At 40.2% G+C, this 16,101-nt stretch overlaps 1 protein-coding gene across 3 annotated transcripts in view; it reads right to left on the bottom strand.

Moving 5' to 3' along the window:
* LOC124011125 (homeobox protein cut-like 1) overlaps positions 1-10,350 on the bottom strand; it is a 223,162-nt gene extending 212,812 nt beyond the window's left edge. For all 3 annotated transcript variants that reach the window (XM_046324186.1, XM_046324202.1, XM_046324194.1), the window contains exon 1: positions 10,277-10,350. In XM_046324186.1, the coding sequence (XP_046180142.1) occupies positions 10,277-10,339 (63 nt within the window). In that variant the 5' untranslated portion in view covers positions 10,340-10,350. The remainder of the gene's footprint in view (positions 1-10,276) is intronic.
* Between the last annotated feature and the right edge of the window lie 5,751 nt (positions 10,351-16,101).

Below are 16,101 nucleotides of genomic sequence, written 5' to 3'. Positions count from 1 at the left end.
AAATGCCCGTGTTTTCAAAGAGAAATAATATCTCACATTGAAGTAGCCTACCCATTTTATCATCAACGACCTGCAAAGCCAGATTGCAACCTCCTGTCCTATCTCGCTCTGGAAAACAAGGGGGGACGATTTCTTTCCCATAGCTCTTAATTCCCAAGTACTTCAGATTCCCTCATTTTCTCCAAACTGTTTCCAGATGTTTCTGCACAGAAGCAGATAAATTGCTGCTCTACTTTTTTTCTGCTTCCTTTCGCAGCGACGACCCCTCCCCCCCTCCCTTGTTTTCACTGTTTCAAATTTAGGCACTGATGCTTTTCAGACTCTCTTACGAGCCATTTTACGTTGCCTTACATTTACAATCGTGACCAGAGTGTGAGCGAGCCAAAGTCTCAGTAGTCCTTTTTACTTTCTCTCTGCGTTTGAATTCAGTGGATCAGATCGTAGCAAAAAATGCTAATATGGGAACAGATCACAAAGGGACTTATATCATATCCTGGTCTTGAAGTGCTGCTGCTTCAAAGCCATCTAAACTGGAAACAAAAAGACCCGTCAAAAGGTCGATATTAACATCTCCTCAGAAGTTTTACTGTGGAATATGTTTAACCCTGGCGATAGAAACAACTCTTTCATGGTGTGATATAATACAAGAGGTTGTCAAAGCAGTTGCGGACTCACATCATTCTTGTATAGTCTAGGCCTAAATGTACCTGCGTTAAATGGGGACAACATGGCCTTGGTGATAGAAGTCTGTTAGCTGTAGCGTCGCACAGACATCATAGCTCAGCCCCTGGAGTACACACTCAAATTCAGGGTGAACACAATGAAACAAACACTATCCACAATCTGAAATTCCGCTGAGTAGACTACATAAAAATGATCAAATGGGGCAAGCTGTATGAGTTTGTCTTCAAGCCTTTACACACAAGTGTCTCTTCCGTGATGTGCCTGTATGCGAGACTCATAATGTCAACAAGCAGCTTAAAATGCTTTATTCAAGCTCCACTACATCCCGTGATAATGTTCCTCCACTTACTCTCAGTATTGATCTATTTTTCTGCCAGAGTTCTCAAACAGTAAAAGAGAGACTGTGGCTGCCAGACAATAGTTTGTGAAGCTGGGAAAAAAAAGTGTCAAAAAAAGTCCATAGTAAATGAAAATGTTGGACTGAATAGTGAATGGAGGCAGGATGCAGTCACAGTGCATGGGCATGCTCTGCAGCGTAGCCTTTACGTTAGAGCCAGTGGGCAGAGGGAAGCGAGTGAGGAGGGGCCAATTCCCTGGATCTCTCCATCTAACCCACCCACCCTTCCCGGCTGAAATGGACAGCACATTCCAGGCAAATTATGTATTTGGCGTCAGGGTTTCTATAAAACTGTGTGAGGCAAAGGGGGCCCCCATGAAACCCCAGCTCCCAGAGAGAGAGTGAGAGAGAGAGAGATACAGTGGAGCGAGGGATGGGGCAGACATAGTGAGGTAATGTAGAGGATAATATGAACTGGCTCTGGGCCTGACCCCTCTCCTCATTCCCAGAGCCACAGAGCTCATCTAGCCATTTGCATCTGAGCCCCTTCCACCATTAAAGAACACTGTACTGTAATCAACATATTTTTAAACACTTTGGAATAGAACATTAATTCATTGACTAGTGTAGCATCCCAATTTAAGAGACACACTCCTAACTGCGAACTGCGATTATTCAGTTAATAAAAGTTAGTCTGAAGAGTTTCTTGATTGCTCACATTGCATCTCTAGTCAGGAAAGAGCTCCTTGTGATTACTCTGTCTGGACCTATTTGTCTGACAGTGGAGATAAACCACTGATTGCTGAGCACAGCTCGCTACAGAACCAAAATTATGGCCAGGCAAGTACATTTCAATTGATTTGTTAGTGGACAGAAGTTATGCTGTGTACATCTTACAGCATTTAACTGTGCAGTGAGACAAGGGGTTCCAGCATTCTGCACAGCTCACACTATGACAGAGTGATAGGGACTGAAGATTGTTATCTCAAAAGAATGTGGTCCACAAAATACTGCGGGTCCCAAATGCTATGTGAAAACGCATGAATACCAAGCTTTCCATTGCAATTACGAACTCCCAGGGAAAAAGGCAAAGACGCTTGGGCTAAATTTGGAAGGGGGACATGCAAATGTCTCTCTTGTTTTGTGTCTTGTTTACAAGCTTGTTGGAGTTTGAAGTGGCGTGGATCTGACTGGGGAATCGATGGGGGAGAGCAGAGCACTGAGGCACAGTTCTCCTTTAATTTCTGTATTAAGGAGTTTTCTAAATTTAGTCCTGAGTGCAGGCTCCAGCTTTTTCACTGACATGTGGCAGAACTAGTCAGGAAGTTGTCTGTTTTAGCATGGATGATTCATACTCAGGTGCCTGTGTATCTGAAATCCTGCTGTGATCTGTGATCTGAGAGACCAGAGAACATAGAGCTCTCACTTTGACTTAGATTTAATAACTTCATAGAAACTTGAGAGTGGATCTTTCTTGTATGCACCTTTTTGTATGTAATAGCATTTACATAATGTTTCTGCCATTGTTTGCCATGACTGAAAAGAGCTTCTGGACATCAGAACAGCGATCAATCACTAACCTCAATTTGGATTAAGATTTCTACATCAACGAGACATACTGCTCACCCCAGACCAGACATTAATCCCCAACTCAGAAAAGGAAGAGTATAAGAGAGGCCGATGTGCTGGCACCCTGACGAAACTACGTCGGCGAGTAAATAAACCGTCTCTACCCTCCGTTCTATTGACGAACGTACAATCACTGGAGAACAAACGTGACGAGTTCTGTTCGAGACTATCCTTTCAACGGGGCCTGAAGAACTGTAATAGCCTATGTTTCACGGAGTCATGGCTGAACAACGGCATGGACAATTTACACGGAGTGTAGAGAACATTATGAACACATACTCTTTCCATAACAGACTGACCAGGTGAAAGCTATGATCCCTTATTGATGTCACTTGTTAAATTCACTTCAAAATCAGAGTAGATTAAGGGGAGGAGACAGGTTAAAGAAGGATTTTAAAGATTTGAGACATGGATTGTGTATGTGTGTCATTCAGAGGGTGAATGGGCAAGACAATAGATGTAAGTGCCTTTGAACGTGGTATGGTAGAACTGCAACTCTGCTGTTTTTTTTCACACTCAACAGTTTCCCGTGTGTATCAACAACTGTCCACCACCCAAAGGACATCCAGCCAACTTGACACATCTGTGGGAAGCATTGCAGTCAACATTGGCCAGCATCCCCGTGGAACACTTTCGACACCTTGTAGAGTCCATGCCATAACAAACTCAATATTATTAAGGTGTCCTTAATGTTTTGTACACTCAATGTACATCTACCGTTTTTTTCTATTGATTGGCAGCCTCGGGTAACCTCAAGGGGTTAGGTGTGTATTTCTTTCTTAACAACAGCTGGTGCGCAATCTCTAATATGACTTTTCTCCCTCGCCCTCCATTTGGCAAATCTGACCAAATGGAGAGCGATTACATGCAAAACTCAGAGGAAGTACCAGTGACACAGTCAATAAAAAAGCGGTCCGATGAAGCGGACACTAGACTACAGGACGGTTTCGCAAACACAGACTGGAATACATTCTGGGATTCATCAGGTGGCATTGAGGACTTTACCACATCAGTAACAAATTCATTAATAAGTGCTTAGATGACATCGTCCCCACAGTGACCATACGTACATATCCCAACCAGAAGTAATGGATTACAGGCAATATTTGCAAGGAGTTAAAGGCTAGAACTGCTGCTTTCAAGGAGCGGCACACTAATCCGGACGCTTATAAGAAATCCTGCTACGACCTCCGACCAGCCATCAAACAGGCAATGCGTCAATACAGGACTAAGATCGAATCCCACTACGCCGGCTCTGAAGCTCATCGGATGTAGCAGGGCTTGTAAACTATCACAGATTACAAAGATAAACCCAGCCGCGAGCTGTTAGTCTACACCTGTTGTTTACGAAGCATGTGACAAATAAAATTTGATCTTTAAATGAATACGTAGGTCAATAGTCTGGTCTGTTGAAGAGCTCAGTGAAAATAATCCTTCCATCAAATTCTTCTCGTGGAGCATCACTCGAAAAGACACACCCATGTCTGTGGCAAGTCTGACAACAGAGTGTTAAAAATAACACAGGTGAGCCAAAGCCCAGCCTGTGTCTGCCACATCATAAATATCAAACTGATATGCTTACAGCCAACGGCAGGCCAGCACAAGTTAAGGGCGCAGGGGAGCTCAAATCTCCATGGTGCGGTCATGGGCAACATTGCTTCCTTCACTGATCTCCATATGTTGACGTGTAAAATTCAGGACCACACACAGGCCCGAATGCCTCAGAACAGCATTTTACCTGCATTTGGACACGTCACAAGTATGTGGAATCAACACAGGTGGTATGCTGAGGTGCCACCCTCCGCCAAGGGACCCTTTGTAGCTCAGTTGGTAGAGCATGGCGCTTGTAACGCCAGGGTAGTGGGTTCGATCCCCGGGACCACCCATACGTAGAATGTATGCACACATGACTGTAAGTCGCTTTGGATAAAAGCGTCTGCTAAATGGCATATATAAATGACTGAGAACCTATTTGGTCATGGACGTCTAAGAAAAATAAGCTCAGAGGCTGGTCTAAGTGCAAGAGTACTGTACCAGATAATCTTATTCTCTCAAGCAAACATCTCTGTACAGAAACAAACACTTTGCTAGCTACTGCAAATGTAAACCAGACACTCCAACCATGCTCTCCATATAATTTAAATGTAGGCCCAATTTACCAATATACTGAGTATTCCAAACATTAGGAACACCTAATGCTTTGCTGGCTTTAACAGCTGACCAATCAGTTTGCTGCCAATTGTATTGGTCGCGTACTCACATTTTGCAGGTGTTATCGCAGGTGCAGCAAAATGCTTATTCTTCTAGCTCCAACAGTGCCGTAATACCGAACAATACACACAAATTTCCCAAAATAAAATTAATGAAATCAAGACATTTCAGAATGAGCAATGTCAGAGTCTGGAATATAATAATAATAATAATATATGCCATTTAGCAGACACTGAGTGTGCAAAACATTAGGAACACATTCCTAATATTGAGTTGCACCCCTTTTCCCCACAGAACAGCCTCAATTCATCTGGGCATGGATTCTACAAGGTGTCAAAAGCATTCCACAGGGATGCTGGCGCATATTGACTCCAATGCTTCCCACAGTTGTGTCAAGTTGGGCTGGATGTCCTTTGGGTAGTGGACCATTCTTGATACACATGGGAAACTGTTGAGCGTGAAAAACGCAGCAGCATTGCAGTTCTTGACACAAACCGGTGCCTGGCACCTAATACCCTACTCCATTCAAAGGCACTTCAATATATTGTCTTGCACATTCACCCTCTGAATGGCACACATACACAATCCATGTCCCAAGGCTTAAAAATCCTTCTTTAACCTGTGTCCTCCCCTTCATCTACACTGATTGTAGTGAATTTAACAAGTGACATCAATAAGGGATCATAGCTTTCACCTGGTCAGTAAGTCATGGAAAGAACAGTTCATTCAACATAAAGACCTTACAGTCTGCCTAAATAGTTTGAAAAATTAATTAATTCTGGGAAACTAATAACAGAAAATGTTCATATTATAGCAGAAATTTAAGTTGAAAACAACGTTGTGGAAAAATAAACAAACGCGCTATATTTACAAATTTTACGCCTCGTGTCTCAGATGGATAATTTTTATAAAGCACTAGATCAAAAACAGATCTGCGACATTTGGCAGATAAAAGCCATGAAAAAAATCATAATATTACCATGTGTCAATACATGGGGAGGGTTATGAACAAAGAGGCTTATGAAGATCAGACTGACAATCAGGCACCGAGGAGAGCAGGCCTTCTGAAGTGGCCCTGTCTGAGGGCTCACATGAGAAATGTGATTGGCACGTGGTGGGACAGAGGCAGCTTTTGGGCCACACGGAATGTAAACAGCAAAATCAAACTTAAAATCAGGAGAGCGAGGGCCTGAATACAAAACCGTGGGCGCCCTTTCAACTACAAAGGCAGCCCCGTAATGGTGCCGTTTCAAAGTTTCACACTGAGCTGCCTACTGTAAGCAGTGTAGAGAACATGTCTCAAAAAATGCCCTGACAAGAAACCCTTTTATTCCGAGCTTCATCAAAGGGCCGACAGCAGAGATGCAAGCTCCTGTGGGCTGTCTGTCTGAGATGAGCAGGGAAATATTGAAAGTCACCACATAGCAGCAGATAGCGTAGCAGTTGGGCCAGTAACCGAAAGGTCGCTGGTGGTTCGAATAACAAAGCTAACAAGGTGAAAAATCTGTCAATGTGCCCTCGAGCAAGACACTTAAACCCAACTTGCTCCAGGGGCACTGTACTACTATGGCTAACCTGGTTTTAAAAAACACATTTCACATATAGCTGGTGTTTGCGGCAATAAAACATTATTTTACATGATATTTTTATCTGAGAGACTTGTGGGGGTAGTTTGTGTGTGTGGTAATTTCCTTCAAATCCTTAGCCCCTAACTCTGATCTTTGCACATGCACTATCTGTAGTGAGCATCCTATATCCTCGTTTCCCTGTTTATTTGATTAATGACATAATATCCAGGACATGAAACAGGGGGTATAATGATAGTGAAGTGGGAGAAGCATTTGTCAATGCATTGGTTCCACCTGTGCTGAGTTAAGCATTGAGCACAAAAAGACTACCTACTGCACTTTTTTCCGACCGGATTGCATGAAAGTACCTGAACAGCTTGTCAAAAAAACATTAATATCCTTGTAACCCATTCAATGCCTGCAACACTCTGACAAGCTTCAAACATAGGCCTATAGTTTCAGTTGGAAATAAGCCAGTTTAGAATGTCTGTTGGTAAAAAAAGAAAATCCCCATTGGGTTTACCACAACATCTTGGATTCACATTATCTGATGCACTTCCCAGGTAATCCCTTAGTGGAAAGCAGTAGTTCCCTTGTTTGGGATAGTGGCCCCGATACAGAAATCCTATTTCTGCCCAGCCATTTAAGGTTTGTCTTGAAGCTTAATGTCTTTCCAATGTGGAATGCAGCAATATGAAAAGGCCAGAAAACAGAAACAATGTACTTGTAACATGTATCACTAGTGACTCTTTATTCTGTGAGTCCAATTAAAAAGAGTCTGTCGGCTTGTGATGAAAAGGCCATATTGCAGCGCCTGAGCATATCCTGTCAGAAAGACTCACCGGTGGCAGTACCGCAGCAAAGTAAATATGTAGTCATCAATAATGGAGGTGGAATCTTCAGTGTCCTCCCTGCTGTCTGGTCTGATCCTCCAGACAGGACTTTGCCTAGTTCCTCTTCAGCTGTCATGACTAATATCATCAGATGGGTCTTCCCATGATTATTGCAGGGCTCTTAACACAACCTTTCTTTATGCATACTTTGTGAGAACTATGTATGGCTTTCAAGACTCAATTTACACTCAGTGTGTGCGTGGGGGCGGGGGTGAAGCAACCAGATGACTAAGCCTTTTGTTTAGAATGATTTATAATAGCAGTTAATGTTTCTGACTAGATTAATGGTTCACTCTTTCTAAACAAATACAAAATACCCCCCCAAAACATTCTGTGTGAGAGAGTATAACAAAATAGCCTAAATAATGCAAGGTATCTGTGCCAAAATATGTATTACTTAAGCTATAAACATTAAACACATGTCATTATAGCTGAACTTGAGAAAATATTACGTTTCAGAATTAAATTTGTCCAGGTTATGACCTTCCAACAAATGCAAGTAAAGTAGGCCTATTACAAAATTGCATTATATTTAGATAACAGTGGAGGCAAAGTCATATGAACTTAACAATGACTAAATTAAATGTAATCAATGTTGACTATTGTTAGACAAAATGGAATGCACAACGCTTTAACCGTTTAAATAAAGACATACACAATAACACTGCTGCCTATGGATTAATAAGGCAAACAGCACAATGTGCTTCTATCAATTATCAGAGGGGTTACTGTGGGTACAATATCAGGCATTATATTCTGGGCGCCAAAAGCGCACCTCGCGTGAGAATCATAAATCAGTCATAAAAGCGTCAACATGTTCTACATTTGTTTGTTTTAAATCTGACGGAAAAAATAAATAATTGCGAGAAAGGCACAATAGCTTAGGTGACGTGAAAATGTTCCTCCCAAAAATCCTTGAATCAGTTGAATCCAAAACAGCGAGAACAAATTCCGATGGGGAAAGAACAGTATAGGAGCATAGCAGTCAAATACACCCATATTGTCTTTTCAAACAAATACAATTATTTCAAAAGGCGATGGCAAATGTCGCACCGGGCACAATAGCTGAGGAAACACATTCTTGTGATTGATTGTGAGATCAACCTGTACCCTGGCCGCAGCAGAGCTTGGCTATGGCGGACACTCGGTGGCAAGGAAAACAATGGTCGAGAATAAACGGCATAGGGATGAATAAGAATAACATTTCCGGCACATTTTTTATAATTAAATTAATCTTGGGATGGAAATATTGTCCTTTGAAAAATACACGCATTGTCCCATTCCCCCTCCTGGCATGATATGCAAAACCTGTGAGACTCAGAGTGACGTGTACATTTCAAGCGCATTCCTTTGATAGTAGCCTAGGGGCCACCTATATCGATATTACGACCCCTATTCATTTAAAAAACATTACTTTCTTATGTAAAATCCATGCAAAGACGACAAATCCAAGAAATTGGAGTTGAATTTGCTTTTAGTAAGCTACTAGGTTCATTGACATTTAGAAATCAGGAAAAAAAAAAGAAAAAAAGTAACCCAATAGGCTATTGATTTCAAATGTTTATCTATACTACCTACATAAATAAGTATGGTGTGATTGGTAGTAGGGGTTTGTTTAAATGTGACATACACATCGAGTATCCTTCATGAAAACGAATATATTTGCAAACGTTATCGAATCACATTCATTATGATTCGTCCAATAACACCTAAATTCCATGAGACTATTGATTGTCATTCGCACCCACCAAGCAATTTTCATTTGGAATTACATTAGAGATTAGGCTATTTCAAACACTAAACCAATTACATTTGCCCAATATGCAAAAACCACTCTCAAGTTGCTACTGTCGATTATTCAAGAATCAATTCAAATTCAGTCTTAGATAACTTGAACCTGTTGAAATCAATTTAAAGAAGCGATGTATCACGTTTGTGTAGGCTACGTGCTTAATTTAAACTGCAGCCTATGTCGATATATAACTTTCAATTGTAAAAACAGATAAACATAGCAAATCATGAAAGCAAAAGTGGCTCGTGCACTCGTTTAAAATCTATTGAGCGCACAATTCAAACGAAATAAAGCATACAACTTGGTTATTACCTCAATGGTAGGCTAAACTATTTCAGATTAAAAACACGCACATTTGAATTTGGGTAAGCAAATCCATGTCTACAGGATAGCCTATGGCTACGCATAAAGAGTAGAAATCACAAGTTCACTGGACTTCCTATCTATAACACTTACTTTTCAACAGATGAACACTACCACGACAAACTAAGCGGAAACTAGACATTAGCTAACTGTTTTCATATTATTAAAATAGCTAGTAGTCTACAAAACACTTCCCTAAATAAAGAGGTCACACTGGGCAAGAGACTTCGCAAGAGGCTTTTCTCGAATATAATAACTATAAACAGCTATTATGAAGAGCATATTGTCAAAGCATTTCGTATATTTCTTCTCCAAAAGCAATATTTCCCCGTGTAAAACATTTAAGATAACATAAATAAGTCACCTAACTCTTCTGCACCCAACTCGTTTCAGCACCACAGCGCCACCCGCGAGAGCTCTAGACAACAAACGCACTTATTTTCTTTAACAAAATTATTCAAACAAATCGCATCAAGAACATCAAATACATCCTCTCAAAAGTGTTAAGTTGCCAGTTTTGCACTAGAATAGTCTTCCATGAGTGTTGAATCGCTTTCGGTCCCCGAATTGCCATAGTGACCGCTTCCCCTCGGCCATGATGTCTGATCGATGGGAATTGAACAAAGAGGATCAATTTCCGATCAACGAGAGAGCCGCTTTAATCAATGGGAGAAGAGAGCTCCAAAAGCGGCCACAAACACCGGCAAAGAGGGGCTCAAGAGCGAAGCCACAACTCGACAACGGGTTTCCACACATAAGGTTTCAAGAAAGCAGAGAAACTTGAAGGAAAAAGGCTGACCTGCAGCTGCTGTAAATCTAAGCGCTTCCAATATTGAAACATCGATCCCGCATTGGCCGCCATCTTGAGACATATTGAGACTGAGTGAGAGGCTGATAGAGAGAGCGCGAGGGGCTGGAGTTCAGTAGAAAGGAGGGGGAGCGCGCGCAAAACACGGAGCGGAGCAATTGAACAGGGCCATCGCTTATTGAACATGTGCGCGGAATGGAGTTATTGAACAGGAACCTGTAATATTGAATAGGGCCACGGAATAGAATTATTGAATGGGAGTTGGCAATTTCTTTAACAGCTAAAACACGGGATGGATCTTCCACGTAGATCGTGAACGATGCAGTAAGATTTGTTGTCGAGTGTGCATTTTGGACTGCTTATTCGTTTTTCGACCTGTTATTGCCAATATTGCTATTTCATATTGCCTACTATACATTAGAAAATGCATGCCAAATGTAGTTACTCATGTTTTACATTTAGGCTATTGTTTCTGTAATTTCTTTGTGCAATCTATTCATCAATGCTCAAATGCATTTAATGATTGTGGATTAAGATTATCATTCTATAATAGTTCGTTTTTACACTAGTCATGTTACTAGTTCTTTGTGACAAGCCATCTTTTAAATCAAACAATTATTTTGTGAATCGTCAGTTCTCTTTCAAGTTAAAACAAACCAATTAAAACGTATAAACGCCTTTTGTAAATTTAAACGTATAAACAAACGCCTTATTGAAGTGTTCTTACTTGAACAAAACACCACCAATCAATTGATTGGTAGTTTTATAGTGGGGGTATTTGTTGATAAAAAAGGAAACAGTGTCTGATCAATTGCATTTTATTTAGGTCTCTATGGTTTGATCTCGTTATATTGAGGTTGTTAACTTTGATATTAGAAAGGAATCAAATTAATTATGATAAAACTCTAAGATTTTTTTTAAAATAACACTGATAGGGTGTTAGACCTATTTTATTGTAAATTCATTCATGCACAGAATGTTTTACTTGAAATGTTTTAAATAAATGTAGTAATTGCAATGTATAGTTTGCATTGTAAAAACATTACTATATGTTCATGGACTAATGTTTATTAATACTTCAGCCGTTTCAGCAATGTGTGCTTGAATTTGAACTTGAATTTGGGACAACAGCGCCCCTCTAGGTCTGAAATAGGAATACGAGCAACCTGCTTGAATCTATAGGTTTCAATATTGTGCTATATACATTATGCTATTTTCGATTGTAAAGTTTCCTTCTTTTGACTTTAAAAACTATTCACCAACACCCTTTCTCATATTATACAGATCTAAAGTAGCCTAAAGTAAACTTGAAGAATTTAATCACAACTTTGGTGTATTTGTTTTTGTTTATAATAGAGAAAATGTATATATTAAGGTCAAATAACTCATGTAAACTTTTAACACATTTAAGAACTTGAATATTGCTTGATGTCAGTTTTAATTATTTTAAAGTCCCCAATAAAAATAATCATGTAATCACAGTGATTATAAAGCCAAGTATTGTTCACTCCTGCACACATACTATTGACATCATTATTTATTTGCCTTAATACAGCAGGCCTGAATGTAGTGTTATCTTTTATATATATATATATCTTTTCCGTAGTCACAGACTGTTCAAAAAATGTGTTATGCTGATGAAGGTTATTTATATAATATACATATATTTATATAATATGAAGTTCAACTTAAATTTGCATTTTGCACTTTTGTTGAACCCTGCACAGTACAGAATTATACATTTAGCTGTCTTAGAAGCAACCATTTTTCCAGACTATTTGTATATCATTGTACAAGAATGTTTATTTCCATGACAATCTGAAAATGTTCCATTCTATTGCATTTGAAGAAAACAGTATAGCCTTTCTAAGTTACCATAGAATCAGAGGCTGTTTCACCCAGCCACAATTGCTCCCGTTGAAAATTCCTGGCTCTTAAAGTTCTTTGGCTCATTAGTGGCAGAATAACTTGTTGAAAAGTAAAGAGAAACACCAGACACATTTAGCATTTATCAAAATCCCATGGCACCGCATGCAAGCCCACTTGAGGAGAAGGAAATGCATACTTGTTCGACCCTGTCATTTGATACATGTAACCGTACATGTATTTAAGATCCCCCATAAGACCTAGCGCACCAAACTAGTCTGTTCTCCTAAACATACAGATTTTAGAATCACACCCCCAAACAGACATTACGTTATCTAATGAATCATTCTAAGAAGCAAAGAGTAAATTAATGCTTTTAGGTGAAACATCTGTGGATTCTATTAAACCACAAAATGGCCTGCTTGAGAACATATAGAGGCTACCAATTTATACAGCCAATAAACTGATGTACTGAAACAAGTTATCTTAGACTACCTCATTTCAAATTCAATACATTTAGAACACTACTAAATACTAAGTCAACCATAGGAGCGGGCTGCCATTATTTCATAGTGAGTACAAACCTCCTACAATCCCTCCTAAAACCCCCGTCAACTTATTCATGGATGGACTTTCCGTTTATGAGTGACTTTTCCCTCATTCACCCACATACATTTTCTCTCAGTTAATGCTTGGGCTGGGTGGGGTGCAAAAATGATTAGAAATCAAACCTGAAAGACAGGCCAGCATGCCCTTTTCCATTGCAGCCAAGGGTATCATTACCGTGAGAGAGAGAGAGAGAGAGAGAGAGAGAGAGAGAGAGAGAGAGAGAGAGAGAGAGAGAGAGAGACACCCTGTCAGTATTATCTCACTGTGTCTGTTTAGTCGTGCACTTTCCCCCACTAGAACCCTCCCAGGCACAGGTAGTGGTCTAGAACATTTTCAATCAAATTATTAGAGTATAGGAGAACATACAAAGGCACACAAACACTCATAAAGTGCCTTCGGAAAGTATTTAGACCTCTTGACTTTTTCCACATTTTGTTTCGTTACAGCCTTATTCTAAAATGGAGTAAAACAAAAACAATTCACTCATCAATCTAAACACAATACCCTGTAATCACAAAGCAAAAACAGTTTTTTAGAAATGTTTGCTAATTTATAAAAATAAAAACTGAAATATCACATTTACACAAGTATTCAGATCCTTTACTCAGTACTTTGTTGAAGCACCTTTGGCAGTGATAATAACCTCATGTCTTTTGGGGTATGACGCTACAAGCTTGGCACACCTGTATTTTGTGAGTTTCTTCCATTCTTCTCTGCATATCCTCTCAAGCTCTATCAGGTTGGATGAGGAGCGTCGCTACACTGCTATTTTCAGGTCTCTTCAGAGATGTTTCGATCGGGTTCAATTTCATGCCCTGGCTGGGCCACGTAAGGACATTCAGAGACTTGTCCCGAAGCCACTCATGTGTTGTCTTGGCTGTGAAATATAAGGTTGTTGTCCCGTTGGAAGGTGAACCTTCGCCCCCAGTCTGAGGTCCTGAGCGCTCTGGAGCAGATTTTCATCAAGGATTTCTCTGTACTTTGCTCTGTTCATCATTCCCTCCATCCTGACTAGTCTCCCAGTCCCTGCCACTGAAAAACATCCCCACAGCGTGATGCTGCCACCACCATGCTTCACCGTAGGGATGGTGCCAGGTTTCCTCCAGACGTGACGCTTGGCATTCAGGCCAAAGAGTTCAATCTTGGTTTCATCAGACCAGAGAATATTGTTTTGTCATGAAGTGAGAGTACTTTAGGTGCCTTTTGGCAAACTCCAATCCGGCTGACATGTTCCTTTTACTGAGGTGTGGCTTCCGTCTGGCCACTCTACCATAAAGGTCTGTTTGGTGGAGTGCTGCATAAATGGTTGTCCTTATTAAAGTTTCTCCCATCTCCACCGAGGAACTCTGGAGCTCTGTCAGAGTGACCATCGGGTTCTTGGTCATCTCCCTGACCAAGGCTCTTCTCCCCCGATTGCTCAGTTTGGCCTGGCGGCCAACTCTAGGAAGAGTCTTGGTGGTTCCAAACTTCTTCCATTTAAGAATGATGGAGGCCACTGTGTTATTGGGGACCTTCAATGCTGCATAAATTGTTTGGTACCCTTCCCCAAATCTGTGCCTCGACACAATCCTGTCTCGGAGCTCTACGGAATATTCCTTCAAACCTCATGGCTTGGTTCTTTCTCGGTCATGCACTGTCATCTGTGAGACCTTATATAGACAGAGGTGTACCTTTCCAAATCATGTCCAATCAATTGAATTTACCACAGGTGGACTCCAATCAAGTTTTAGAAACATAACAAAAAGATCAGTGGATACAGGATGCACCTGAGCCAATTTCGAATCTCATAGTAAAGGGTCTGAATACTTATGTAAAGAAGGTATTAACATGTTTTATTTTTAATAAATTAGCAAACATTTCTAAAAACTTGTTTTCACTTTGTCATTATGGGATATTGTGCGTAGATTGATGGCTATATCTATGCCTATATGTTTATCCATTTTAGAATAAGACACCATTGTAACAAAATGTGGAAAAGGAAAGGGGTCTGAGTACTTTCCGAATGCACTATTACGTACAGTACAGACAGATAGGTTGACATATAGACAGATACATGACATGAACACACAATGACCTAATCATAATCATGAATAATATATACAGTTGAAGTCGGAAGTTTACATACACCTCAGCCAAATACATTTAAACTCAGTTTTTCACAATTCCTGAAATTTAACCCGAGTAAAAATTCCCTGTCTTAGGGTCAGTTAGGATCACCACTTTATTTTATGAATGTGAAATGTCAGAATAATAGTAGAGTGATTTTATTTAGGGTTAGGGTTAGGGTTAGGGTTAGGGTTAGGGTTAGGGTTAGGGTTAGGGTTAGGGTTACACCTCCAATTGTCTCAAATTATGTCAATTAGCCTATCAGAAGCTTCTAAATCCATGACATAATATTCTGGAATTTTCTAAGTTGTTGAAAGGCACTGTCAACTTAGTGTATGTAAACTTGTGACCCACTGGAATTGTGATATAGTGAATTATAAGTGAAATATTCTGTCTGTTAACAATTGTTGGAATAATTACTTGTGTCATTCACAAAGTAGATGTCCTAACCGACTTGCCAAAACTATAGTTTGTAAACAAGAAATGTGTGGAGTGGTTGAAGAACGAATTTTAATGACTCCAACCTAAGTGTATGTAAACTTCCGACTTCAACTGTAGCTAGCTATTACACTCACATCTGTATCCTCTCACTCTCTGTTTAAGAGGACTTATTCCAATGAAATGCTCAACTCGTAATGAGACTAAATTGGACAACTATTAGTAACTAAATAGAGAAAAGATAAGTTACAGTTCTGAATGGAGAAAAGATGATTCTCAATTAAGCTAGACTTTTGTAGAAATGTTGAACAAATGTATATTGTCTTTGAAGAGGTGAAATTACATTAATCAAAGACAAATCCTGGAGAAAATGTGCTGAAAGCACTTGAGCTTGAAATGCATGTATCACTTTTTCTCCCCCACATATAGGATTTATTTAAACGATTCTGTCGGCTTCTCTCTCTCTCTCTCTCTCTCTCACTTTCTCTCTCTCACTTTCTCTCTCTCACTTTCTCTCTCTCACTTTCTCTCTCTCTCTCTCTCTCTCTCTCTCTCTCTCTCTCTCTCTCTCTCTCTCTCTCTCTCTCTTCCTTTCTCTGCCCTTTGCCCTTTCTCTCTTTCCCTTTCTCTACATGTCCTCTCCCCCCTCTCTCTCCTTTCCTCAGTCTCCCACTCTTTTGCTAGACATTGAGTGAGTGTCGTAGATACACCGCCAGTCCTGGCCTCATCAGGGCCGTCCATTTAAAGCTAATCATGCATGTGAGTGCGTCAGTATTGCAGGGACCAGCTAGCTCCTC

The sequence above is a fragment of the Oncorhynchus gorbuscha genome, linkage group LG02 (genome assembly GCF_021184085.1).
Source record: "Oncorhynchus gorbuscha isolate QuinsamMale2020 ecotype Even-year linkage group LG02, OgorEven_v1.0, whole genome shotgun sequence".
NCBI lineage: Eukaryota > Metazoa > Chordata > Actinopteri > Salmoniformes > Salmonidae > Oncorhynchus > Oncorhynchus gorbuscha.
The sequence above is the reverse complement of the archived record's forward strand: the minus strand, read 5'-3'. Positions and strand labels throughout refer to the sequence as shown.